Genomic DNA, 13942 nt, shown 5'->3' with positions numbered 1-13942 from the left:
ATGAGGAAGGAACTCTAACAATACAACACATTAGTCCTGGGCAGAATTAATATATTTAAACAGGGCTATAGTTACTTCTGTTCTCACGTTTCTCTAGGCAGGACAGCGTGAGACTCCACCAGCGCTGAGCTGTGTTACGGTGTGTTAGCTTGTTATGGAAAACTGGTTAGCGTTAGCTAACAAGCAGTATGCTTCTTTGGAGGTGCTGGTCAACACAGCGCTTTATATTTTTTACATATGGCGGTATGTGAAAAATGCATACGGTTCTAATTTCCCCTCCAGTATATTGCATGAACCAGTATACCGCCCGGTTTTGGGAGTTTAGAGACCTGAGGTTTTAATAAAAAGGAAAAGCAAGCAATCCTGAATGACCAGTCTGCAAGATGTGCCTGAACATATCTGAAAACAGTCTTAAAACAACTCACTCACCTTTACCTAGTAAACATATGTTATTCAAGAATCCATTAGCTGCATCATGGGCTGTGCGGTGGGGTTTAACCTGTTAGCTAACTTTTCTAAGCCTGGGTGGTTTGGCTAATTGTGAGTCACAATTAGCCTTTCTTTCATTCCAACACCAGTCACTTAACTTTACTCCGTTTTTTTAACGTCAAGAATTTCTAATGTCTCTAAGCTGCTCTGGGTTGAGTGTATTGTAACTGATTGTGTTACTTGTGGATTGTGGATCTGTAGTCAAGCTAGCTAAGAAAAAGCTAGCATAGTGAGTGAGCTACAGAACAAAACACACCAATGGGGAAAAAAAAGGTTAATTTGAGTTTTCTGTCCAACAGCAGTCACTTGATCTGACTAAGACTTTTTTGTCTATACATTTTATAAGAGGGGTTTCAGTCAGCCAGACTTGAGCAGGCACAGATCATGCACGTTATCATGCTAATAGCTAATCTAATGCTTTTTCAGTAATTCTCATAGTGATGGCTGAATAAAATGTAATAACAATTAATTATGTAGAAGTGGGGAGTGTTCACTTGTTTCTGTGACACTTTATATGACTGTTTTTAGTTTTAAAATAATGAGGATATGATGGTGTAGAAAACAGATAAAAGGAGGACTATTTGCTTTACTTTGCACTAGGTCAGAAACCTGACCTATTAGAGAATTGTAGCTATTCTTCAATCAGATTGTGAATATGGCTTATGTGTATAAATAAACAGGAGGGCTTCAATAAGGATTTAATGCCTAAGGTGAGAAAATGTGCTTTTTTTTGGAGGGGGGGGGGTGTTTGATGAAAATATTGGAAGCTGCAAAGTGTAAATGGCACCTGATTTGCAAAATGACTCTTTTAAAAGAAAAAAAAAAAAAAAGCTTTTGAAAAGAAATCTCATGAAAGTCAGAAAAAGAAATCTCAGTATTAAGTAGTTGGCAAGTAGAGGGAAGGAAAAAGAGTCTATAAGCAATTCTGGGCCGGTTCTATTGATCCACTCCTTATAAAATGCTCACACAGCATATGCGAGTGCTGGCATTTTCAAGTGGCTATCTGCAGTAGAGAGCTTCTAATGTGACAGCAGTGGTTGAAATACCATCAATATACCATCAGTGAATACCAATTTAATAGACAGATAAATCAGAAGGGCACTGCTCTGAAGAGGAGTGAATGTGTGACTCTGTGAGCGGCGAGACTCAATACCTGTTCCTTGAGTTGGCCGATTTCACCACTTAGCGCCTGGTTTTCTTTCTCCTTCTCCACCTTTTCATTCCCGAGAGCTTCTTTATCGGTGCTGAGCTCTTGGACTTTCTGTTCATAATCTCCCTCCATCTTCTTAAACTGCACCTGTAACTCGTGCCGGGTAGTCAACTCAGCATCCAGCTACACAGACACACACAAAAAAAGACACATCAGTCAGAGCAGGGGCTTTGATATGTGGGTGTATGTGTAGGAATCTATTGCTGGTGACAGGAGGCATTCAGCAGCCAGACAGCCTTCTCTATATCACAGTGTGCATGCTGGAACTCACCGGGCCTGACAAACCATGTCAAAAGCATACAGATTGCAGTCACATTGAACATGAGGTGTCCGTGCGTGCCTACTGGAACACACGCGTCCACTATATGGGTGAGTGGCTATCTGACACATTTGACAAGCTCTGTAGCATGTACTCACTGCATCTGTCTGCCATAACAGCCATGAAATATGAAACTGCCTGGCAAAAAGTACTGAGCAGACAGACCAATGGGAAAGTGGGAGAAACTCAAATTTTTTTTTTTGTCCTGTCACAGTGTAATACCAATCCCTCCTACAGTGTTCAACAGTTTGGACACTGAGTCCATATTTTCTATATTTTATATTGCTGGTTTCACTCAAACTGATGCCATGTAAAGAAACATTGAAATGTTTGTAGACTAATTAGGCATACAGTTGGTTTAAAACACTCAATTACTTAATAATTACAACCCAAATAAGAAAAAGTTGTCAGTGACAGAATGGAAAACACAAAAAATAACTTCCATTTCATTACAGACAGTCTGAATCCAGAATATATTATACTTGACCTGGTCAATTTCATTTAATTTTGTTTATAAATATTCATTGCTACTTTTTTGGCCTTCAACACAGTTTTATATAAGTTGGAACAAGAGATATTTAGACCCAATTCCATTTCACCACTTGGTCCTACCACTTACTCCTTTTTGTTTTTGTTTGTTTGTTTGTGTTTTGTGTCATTTGAGCAACATATTGGCTATTTTATGGCATCAACATTGTTCATGACTTGAGCATCACAGAGCTAAATCAGTTTCTTCATATGAAGGACTTTCAGATTTTTAAGTATTTTAGCTGGTGGAATCTTTTTAAACTATTCTTTCATATTTCTAACCCTATAAAAGTTATTTCTGGTGGTTAAAAGTGCAGGGCAGTCTACTAAAATGTGTTTAATAGTTTGAGAAGTGTGACAGAATTGCCAGGCTGGAGCCTGTTCACCAATCAGGAGGTGGCACCACTTACCCACTTGTCCTAATTCTTCTTAGGCTGGAGGGGTAGGGGGAAAGGATAGGGCTTGTTAGCTTTTCAAACAGAGAAAAGTGATGATTAGCACTATATTACTATAGTTTAATATGTGGTTTTAATGTTTTACGGCCAAATTCTTCATAACAAGCATAAAAAACACCTCTGGTAGTTTGTCTCAGTAGCTAGCTAGCCAACTTTCCCGTTTCACTTTAAATGGTGCAACAGACGGCAGAGGATGCAGCATTTAAGGCAGGACGGAAAAATAAAATAAAAATAAAAGCTAATCAAAGCTAATTTTAGCACCCAATCACAGATAAATAATTAATTTCTGCACCATCTCAGGTCATACAATAAAGCTCTATAGTTAACTAGTTATCCAGCAGAAGCTAGGTTGCTGAACTTTAGCGCTCCTGATGATGTATCGGGTGCTTGAAGGGTTAATCCAATTCTTAGGGGGAGGATTCACCCCTTCCTTTTATAACTCGGTTCCATGAGGAAGGGTTACACTCAAAAACAAGGGGTAGGGGTAAGTGGAAGAAATGGGATTGAGCCTAAGAGCTAGAAAATAAAGTTTAAAGTAATATAATTATACAAAACGCATAAATAAACTCAAACAGGGTTAGTGCACAAGCCAAAGCTGAACACCTGATATGTTTCAGACAGCACTGCATGCATTAAGAACCATGATTCAACAATAACTAATGAACCACAGTCATGCATGAACTCCACCTGTTGCTGGATCTCTCTCTATATATAATATTCATGCATTTACACATAATTAATTTTGCAATCTTTACTCCTATCCCACCTATTGGTTTGGGCTCTTCAGTCAACTTATCGTGGCTTAATTTCAAGATGGCGGCACCCGGAGAACTACCTGAAGGTGCTGTGAGTATAAACAGTGTTTTTTTAATCAACTACCTGTGCGCTTTCAGAGTTCTCATTGCCTTGTTTTAAACGTCAGGGCCCTCAGAATTCTAACAATAAAGACTGGCCCTACATTGAGCTATTTATTAGTGTAAAAATAGCTATTTCTTTGCTTAGGCAATGCTATGCCCCCCTAAGCCTGTATTTTGTAATGCTACGGGTGAACAGAGGTGGGCTATGTGGGGTAAACATGTAAAGTGGTATGAGAAATTTCTTATTTCATATCTTTTTTCTTTTGAAGAAATGGAAACTAAAGAGGAAAAGGACCATTTAGACTGTTAGAAGGAGGTCTAAAAGTTGGGGTCTGTCATGGTTGTGTCAGTACACTTCTGTGATGCAGCAGTAATACTGATCCTAAGACACCAGATGAGGTATTTGCAGTAAAAATGGGACAAAATCTTTAGTGCCAAACATTATTTAAGTGTTGGGAGATGGAATGGCAACTAAACAAAGTGGAAAATGCTTTGACGCGCTAACTCTCTCCAGGAATGGATGTACAACAATTATAAAAAATAAATAAATAAAAGTTGACTAGACTAATCATGAAATATACTGGGTTTATACTGTCTGAATTAAATAAAAGTCAAAGAAAAAAATTTAAATAAATTCATACACAGTCAATACCTTTTTTGATTCAGGATTGCAATTAACAGCCCAAGGTCAGTTATAACAATTGCTTTTTAGACGTTAAACCGCTGTACTGTCGAGTACATCCTAGCAACAAGGCTATTCTTCCCCTCCTCACACATTACTGCTGACACTGGTATGAATTGGCACTCCGTTCGTGTGTGTCCATCAATCTTTCATCATCTCTACTGTGTGCAGAGCTTGAATCTATGCAAATAGGCTTTTTGACTTGCTCGCTCATATCCCCTGTCCGAATTGTGTGTGCCCAGTATGACAGCACTGGCAGAGAGAATGCATAAAAAGGAAAGAACTAATCTCTTAAGGTGTATTCTCAGCCTTTGGTCCGAGTTTCTGTAGATGTGAGGTGAAAGTAAAAGAATATAGAAATCTGTCCAGCTTTCAGAAGAGCTGAGCACTTCTAAGCCTTAATGACATCAGAGTCTAAACATCTAAACAATGAGAAGCTACTTGTGATGTCATAAGACAGAACTGAACTGAGGCCCAGAACACAACAATGCAAACAATCACAATCACAAACACGGACCAAACAAACAAGTGTTTGGCTGCTGTGTCAGAGCTGTGTTTGCTGTGATTGTTTGGAATCCCAAACATGTTCTCTCCTGATTATTAAATATTACACAGTATTAAAATTACTTTAAAGATATTTTATTTTATTCATACACTGATCAGCCGTACCATTAACCAAGGTTCTTGCACCATTTTATAAGTCAAATTTAATGTTTTTTTAAGACCTGTCTTTGACCGCAATAAATATAATTTAAGACCCAAAAATGTAGTCATGTTTTCTTTGGTAGAAAATTATTTGTTGTACTGGAAATCAAAATTAAAGTAGCTAACTCACCGCTAACATTACAATGTTATCTAGCTTGCCACTAAGCTTAGTTCTCTCCCCGTAAAAGTAGCTAACTCAGCGCTAATGTTATTATGTTAGCATGTTAGCTAGCTCACTGCTAATATTACTATGTTAGCTCTCCACTAACCTTAATTCTCTCCCCAGAAATGTAGCTAGATAACTCGCTGCTAAAGTTAGTATGTTAGCTAGCTCACCGCTAACATTAGCTATCTCTCTGCTAACCTTAATTCTCTCCCCAGTAATGTAGCTAGCTAACTCGCTGCTAAAGTTAGTATGTTAGCTAGCTCACCGCTAACATTAGCTAGCTCTTTGCTTACCTTAGTTCTCCTCACTAATGTAGCTACATAACTCACTGCTAATGTTATTATGTTAGTAAACTCTCTGCAAACCTTAGTTCTCTAACAATAATGTAGCTAGATAACTCGCTGCTAACGTTAGTATGTAAGCTAGCTCACTGCTGACATTAGCCATCTCTCTGTTAACCTTAGTTCTCTTGCTGGCAATCTTAGCTAACTCACCGCTAAAGTTAGCATGTGCTTTCTCACCGGCATTAAAACACAAAGTCTAAAAATGTAATACCTACAGCAAATTTACAGTAAATTTAAGACAATATAAGACTTTATTACCCAGATTTTAATTTAAGAGATTTTAAAACATTTTAAGTCCTGCTAGCATCCTTGTTCCCACACTCACTGTCTATTATATTAGCTCATCTGATCATATAGGAACACTATGTAGTTCCATAAGTACATAAGACTGTAGTCCTGTGATCTGTTCCACTGCTTGCTTTATTCTCCTCCTTTCACCTGTTCTTCAATGGCCAGGACCCCAGAGAACAGACCACCACAGAGCAGCTATTACTTGAATGGTGGATTATTCTTAGCTCTGCAGTGACACTGGCATCTATAGCAGATTTACCTTGTAGATAAAGTAAAGTCAGAGACAGAAGCTCTGAATCTGTTGCTGCACAGTTTGTTTTAGGTCATCCTCTAGTCCTTCAGTGGTCCCTGGATGCTGTCCACTGGATATTTGTTTAATATTTTAAAAGTAGTTAAAAATAATCATAAAATAATAATTTTCTCTGTTAACTTAAGATTAATTTATATAAAGTGTAATAGTATATATTTTAATATACTTTTTTGTATGATATTTCACAAATAAATAAGAGGCCATGTCTACGTTTTGGTCTAAATTGTTGTATATTTTTGCTCTTCGAAGCATCTATTTTTGCTCTTTTGGGTCAAACTGACAGGAATAGTATGGGTGTAATATAAACATACTTACATATTTAAACATATTAAATTTAATTATTAAATTTAACATTCACATGTTCATTACACTAATAAATAATCACATCAGATAAAGTCTCATGCTCCAAAAATAGTTAGAAATATTTTGTACTACTAAACACTGAAATGGGTCAATTTGACCCACAGCATATTAGGGGGGGTTAAAAACACCAGCAGCACTGCTGAGGCTGATCTACCCATACTATAAAAGAACAGAGTGAAAGAAGGATCATATATTATGCAAATGAACAGGAGGACTACAGTGTTTAATTCTGGAACTACAAAAAGGGCTCCTTTATGTTAAGTGGACAAGTAAAGATGGACAGTGAGTGAGCTGATATTTTGTCTCTGTACATATATATCAAACTACAAAAAGAGCATTCAGCTCTTTATGACACTCCTACATACTGAGGCACTTATAATGTCCTCCATCTCTAAAAACGATAGAAACAGCTGAACATGAGATATAAAAGGCATTTAAATGTTTAGATGTTGTTAAAATGTGGAAAGTACTGATATTTAGTGATTAAATATGTAATCTGTGGTGTTTTGGGCACTTCTGGAGACACTAAGTTGACTAGAAACACAGACTAAGTAACCAGTGTGAGTGAGCCATTTACTCATCTCCTATTGCTTTTCTGTCCCCAGCACAGAAAAGCAATACTGTTACAAATTACCAATTAGTCGGCAATGAAATTGTAATCGACAAATTTAAATAATCGACTTCGACGATTATATTGACGAATTGTTGCAGCCCTATTTGTAGGTAGGTGAATGCAGTTTAAGAAGTCTGAATCAAGGGCTCTTACTAGTGTAGTGTGCTTTATTTGCCAGCCAGGCAATCAAACCCTAGTGTGCCACAATGGGTGTAAATTAGAACAATCCAGAACAAACCCAGATAGCTACAGCACACCTGCAAAAAGTTTGCATTAGACTGCACTGGAGTTTGTGTGATCTGACCTTGACGAAGTGAAAAAGGAGGTGTGGGTTTAGTGAGATCAAATCAGTACCCCCTCCCATAAATAAATAAAGAAATAGATAAATACATATCCATAATCAATGCACTCCAGCTCTGCACAGTCATCCCTCTGTATTCACCTCATGTTATTTGACAAATTCTCCCTCTCTCTCACACACACACAGACAGACACAGACAGGCAGGGGGACAGAAAAACATTGATAATTTCTGGTGACATTGACAGGGATGTGTTTGCAACCCTGGCATGTAATTATATGGCATCAGTGGAAACTGAAGGGTCACACTCTTTCTCTCTTTCTCTCTCTGTCTGTCTCTCATACACACATACACACACATGCTTTCTATATATGTGTGCGGGTAATGAGAGTCTGTCTGTCTCCTCTCCTGCTTTGCCACACAGCTATTACTCTAAATTAGACAGGGAGGAATGAGGAAGAGTAAACACTTGTCTGACAGCCGCCTGATAGGGGTCATCCTCCACACACACGTGCACACACAGATTGGAGAGAGGGCATCTCCTTATGCCCCAATTTCGGGCAGTGACAGGGAAATTGCACTACGTGAGCGGGTGTACACACACACACACACACACACACACACACACACACACACACACACACACGCAGGCACGCACTCACGCACACACACACACACACACACACACACACACACACACACACACACACACACACACACACACACACACACACACACACACACACACACACACACACACACACACACACAAACACACACACACAGGGTGGGGGATAATTGCGGAGTGTGTGAGAGGGAGTCTTGCTGGGAGGGATTAAGAGAGAGCCTGTCAGGGAGAGGAAGAGGAAATCTCCTGTCTGCTCCCATCTCCCCTCACAAATTACACATCTGCCAGCTGACACTGAGTCTCTGTGTGTGCGTGTGTGTGTGTGTGCACGAGCGCGTGTGCACGCGTATCACTAAAGGGGCGTCTGGGAGCTTTGAGGTTGTACGCTGAAGAAGTTAGTTTATATGTAAAACACTCAGGGCAGTTGAAAACTGATTGGTGGTTGTGTGACCTTGTGAATGGGTAATGCGCCTGTGTATACGGGCAAGGTGAGAATGAGTAAGCAAGTGTGTGTGTGTGTGTGTGTGTGTACACGTCTCTGTGCGTGCGTGTTTACCTTTTTCTCCAGCTCCACGGCCTTGGCCTCACTGATCTCCACTTTCGTCTTATCCACCATGTTATCTAGAGAGGGGAAGTGAGAGAGAGAGAGAGAATGAGAGTGCGCGCGAGAGGTGTGTGTGTCACGTTTTTTCTGGCTGTGGGGATAAAGTGCCCTTCACTGTGATGAGTCTGTGTGTCTCCTCTGATTCGTGCTCCGATTACTGAGCAACCTAATTAAAATCCCATCCCCTCGCTCTCTCTCTTTCACAGACACACACACACACACACACACTCTCACACATCTCTATCTTGCGCAACAAAAAAAGAAAATAACCCCAAACACTTTTAACATAAGAACTAACGATAGAACAAGCAAATATAAAGCTCATTTTAAAGTACAAAGGATATGTAGTTGCTTTAAAGTTTACACATAAAACTTCTCTTTAGTTTTCTTCTCAGAGAGTATTCCGTAATAATATACTGACACAAGTCAAAAGTCACGGGACAAGAACAAGTATCATGTCCAATGACTTCTGATCACAGAAGCTCACAGGAGCTATGTCTAAATGATCTCCTGTGTTGAATGTGTTTGTCATCTATGATGAAACCTATGTTGCTTGCTCCATCCATGTTCAGACTCTGATCTACACTGTGGGTGGTAATGCTTTCTATGATGTACACATGATTCCTGGTAGACATGTGAATCTGTGGACTGGGGAATGGGGAATGCTTAGGTGCTTTCATTTATACTTTTAGACTTTTTTTAATTTAGTTCCAAGCTAAAAAACAGGTGTTAAAAGATGGCTTAGTCCAACCAAAACATATTGACTCAGTTCAGACATGGTTCTGAATTAGTACTATCAGGATGAAAATGCCTTTTTTAAGGACGGTTTGGAGTTTTGGACCAATTACAGGAAACTGAGACAGACTATTGTTTCCATTAAACAATAAAATGGGGAAAAAAAGTTGGTGCTGGGTTAAAATCAAGCTCTTTCATACTTTGGATGCACCTCACACAGCAGTACGTGCACAACAGAATACACTGGTTACTCTCGTATCTACTGTAACTGTAGATTAACCCTTATTTCTAAACAAAAATCAAAGGAACCAAAACTGATCCGTTATCCTACTGTGCTACTGTGTGATGTGCATGCCCTTAAACTGAGTCCTATTTTGGCAGAAAGGCAGAATTCGGCACAGTACCAGGAATTAATACTGCCGAATTAATAAGAGTGTCGCAGCTCTTCTTAAGTTCATTCACTAAACTGCAGTGTGAAACTAAAACTAATTGGATCAAAAGCATGAGCCTTGCATCTATATGACATGGGTCGAACTTTCAAGGGTTAAAACGCCTTTAAACGCCTGCGCAACTTTACAAAAGGAATGTCACTCCAATCCATCTGCCACTCACTTTAACTCTTTATTATAACTTTATTTCTTATCATTTTGCCTTGAGCATGTGGGCCAGTTCTCAACCTCACAATTTATACATGGGTGTGGGCGGTCTTAAGTCGTGTCCTGAGGTTACACTTCATGATTAACGAATATATTGCTACTCCATAATTTTCAGTATGTCAGTGTATTTTTTCTAGGCATTTCTCAAATAGCCCAACCAAGTGCTGGACCTTTGGTTCAGCCTGTGAGGAATATGCTTTTCAATAAGCAAGAGAGTCACGTTTACGATGAACTTCTGAGCAGCTTCTGGAGAGTTATGATAATACTGGGGCGCAAGTAGCAATGAGAGCCTGAGGTGAAGAAAACCAGTCAGAAGGAAATATTACTGATCTCCCACCCTGCCTGAGCACGTACACACACACACACACACACCTATATAGACACACAGAAATAAGAAAATAGAAGCCAGAGAGATATACAGTTATACAGACAGACAGACAGACCAGAAGAAAGTGAAGCTAAAAGATGCAGTAGATCAAGCTAGAAAGAAAAACAACTAGGAAAAAAAAACAGCAGAAGCAAAAAGCAGCATTTTTTTTCTGAAGAAATTTAATGAGAAGAGAAACTGAGGACGCAGCCAGGAGAAGCAGAGAGGGGGTAGGAGAGTGTGAGCGAGGGGAACTGTACTTACTTTTCATAACCACACTAAATGGGACAAGAGCCCAATAAGAGAAAAGAAAGAGTGGATGGAAAGAGGAGGGTGGGGGGGTGAAAAACCTGGGAGCAGAATGCAGAAGTGTTTCGAGTTCAAAGGAAATCTTTAAATAACGCGAGGCAGGGCAGAATTAGGCTGTTCTTTTCCCATTATGAACAGAAAGGAGAAGGAGAAGAAGAAAAAAGAATAGGGTATTTCTGAAAGTGTTTAAAATATCCCTGCAGGATAAAACCCAAGAGAACAGCGCACACACTTACGCACACCTAGATCACACTGGACATCACATGCACATTTATAGAGCTATGCCTTTACACAGGAGCCAACTAGAGACTGGCTGTTTTCTCTGTGGAATCTTGCAGTATGGCTAGAAATAATCAATAATACGATGTGTCACAATATAAGATCAGCAGTGGAACTTACTGCTATCCTGTGCATCTCAAAAAATGTGAATCTCATATATTATATAGATGGATTACACACAGAGTGATCTATATTTAGGTGTTAGAATACTATATAAGACCAATTGGTACTTTTGTGAGCAGTGTGGGCAGTGTGCCAAGTCCTGCTAGAAAATGAAATCTGCATCTTTATAAAAGTTGTCAGCAGAGGAAAGCATGAAGTGCTGCAAAATCTCTTGGCAGAAGCTGTGCTGTGCTGACCAACATAAGCAGATGACATGGCTCTTTTTTTTCCTGAGATACTGACTTTTGGGGTTTCATTGGCTGTAGGGCATAATCATCAACAACAAAAGAAATAAATGCTCAAAAAATGATCAAAATGATCAATCTGTGTTTTATGCATCTATATAAAATATGAGTTAAACAGTTTGAACTGAATTACTGAAATAAAGTAACCTTTCAATTATATTTTTTATTTTTTTTGCACCTGTATGTTATCTTGAAGTGTTCTCGACCTCAACGGACAGTTGAACCACCTACCCACACCTGTATACGCTGTGAGGTGTTCTCTTGTGAGTGAAGCTGAACTAAGGTCTGATAGTGGGTGCCAGATGGATGAGACATGCAACTTGAACTGAAATTCCAAGAATTCCTCGATCATCCACAGTGTCACGTGTTTACAGAAGACATTTCCAAACAGAAATCACATCCACATTCAATGCAGGAGGCCCCACGTGCATATTCCACAGTTCAGTGTAGCATGGCACCAATTGTTTTAATACAAACGCACACAAACATACACACACTAATTTCATGATATGAATTCATGTTCATATAAAGGCTTCACAAGTCCGTTTCCTTTCTTATAATTCTCATTTGCTCAGTGCTGCCACACTGTGGAATGAACTGGAACTGCAGCAATGACCAAACTCTCGCTTAGCCCAGTGATTCTCCAACCTGGCCCTGGAGGAACCATCCTCTGCACATTTATTGATCTCCCTGCTCTAAACACACATGATTCTACTGATCAGGTCACTAACAAGCCGTTTTTAGAGAGGCAGGGGGAGTGTAAAGCAAGGAAACCACTAAAATGCTTAGGACTTTACCTAAGACTACATATAAATGTGTGTTGTTGTTGTATTTATCTTTATTATTAGCATTATTAACATTAGTGGGCTATTATATAACTATAATATTAGTGATTAGTGGTTAGAGCAGTAGTTCTCAAACCTTTTAGGCCATGTACCACCAGTGACCAAACTAAAACCTTAAAGTACCACCTACAAGCCATTTCACAGAAACACATGTAGTCACCACACACATAAAGTTATCTATACACAGTAATCTAGACGTGTAATTCACACATATATACATGCTATCATATCTTTAGGTAATTGTTCTTTACCTGTTGTGTGGAGCTTGCTTGCTTTTGTAGTCTGTAAGTATGATTAGGTTATTTGTTTGGTAATTGTTTTGGTTAATACTGTATTTTATCCTGCTGAGACTCTCAAAAGGATTTAGACAGAGTAAATAAACTACATGAGAGCCAAGCAGTAAACTACATGCATTTTTTTTTTTATCTTAATAAGCTATTAACTGCAATGCAGAAACTGCAGTGAACTTTTTGTGACTGGCTAACAGACGTAGGTTATCATATCTTGTGGTGTTCCACAGGGTTTTACTGTAGGACCAATAAAATTGATGTTAATAATGATAAAAAACTGGAGGATGAGAGGGGAGGGATGAATAATGTTGGATTTGGAGGAGAAAAGAAGAACATAGAGAAAAAGGGATTTTAAAAAATCTAAATTTTGGACTGGATCCCTTTATCTGGTTTTGTACATTTGTTTTGTATATCATTTATGTGCTTTTATACTGGATATTGTTAATGCTTTTATTTTTTATTCATTGGATTTGTCTTGTTTCTCTATCTTCCTGTTTTATTATTGTTTTTGGTGCTCTTCCCTCGCTTCCTCGAAAAAAAAAAAAAAAAAAAAATATATATATATATATATATATATATATATATATATATATATATATATATATATATATATATATATATATATATAGGTAAAGAACCAAACGCAAACAAATGTAATGTTAGGAGAATTACAGGTGGAAACTTAATAGATTTAAGTTGTTAATATTTCAGTGCAGATGTTTTTCTGAGGTCATCTAGTTAGTGTACCACCTTCGGATGCTTCGAGTGATGTTAAATCATTAAACCTAGATGGGTGCCTCCAGGACCAGGATTGAGAGCCACTGGCTCAGTCCACATTCATATAAAAGGGGTCAGTCTGTTTATTCATTCATTTATGTATTCATTTATTTATACAGCATGCCTTACCAATCAGCCCTTCGATGTCCACCTGTAGGCTCCTGCATTTGAAGTCTGGATCACAGCCACTTCTGCGTAATACTATCTGAGCAACACACTCGTCTATCAGCTTGTAGTACTGTGGCCTGTCAATAGAGAACAGGAGATGAAGAGAGAGAGGGGGAGAGAGAGAGAGAGAGAGAATGAATAAGGGCAATAACTTTACTATAACAGACATGTTTAACCTCCAGGGACGCAGTCAGTAAGTCAGTCGGCAGTGCTGAGAGAAACGTTAGTGCTGCCTAAATTAGAACG

At 38.8% G+C, this 13942-nt stretch overlaps 1 protein-coding gene across 2 annotated transcripts in view; it reads right to left on the bottom strand.

Moving 5' to 3' along the window:
- The window catches only part of LOC103035230 (protein diaphanous homolog 1), a 98159-nt gene that overhangs the window by 20837 nt on the left and 63380 nt on the right, over positions 1–13942 (bottom strand). For both annotated transcript variants that reach the window (XM_049474735.1, XM_049474734.1), the window contains 3 exons: positions 13658–13773; positions 8816–8880; positions 1643–1822 (listed from right to left, as the gene is read on the bottom strand). In XM_049474735.1, coding sequence (XP_049330692.1) covers positions 1643–1822; positions 8816–8880; positions 13658–13773 — 361 coding nt within the window. The remainder of the gene's footprint in view (positions 1–1642; positions 1823–8815; positions 8881–13657; positions 13774–13942) is intronic.

This window comes from Astyanax mexicanus, chromosome 2 (genome assembly GCF_023375975.1).
Source record: "Astyanax mexicanus isolate ESR-SI-001 chromosome 2, AstMex3_surface, whole genome shotgun sequence".
NCBI lineage: Eukaryota > Metazoa > Chordata > Actinopteri > Characiformes > Acestrorhamphidae > Astyanax > Astyanax mexicanus.
This window is presented reverse-complemented; position numbering and strand designations above follow the sequence as displayed.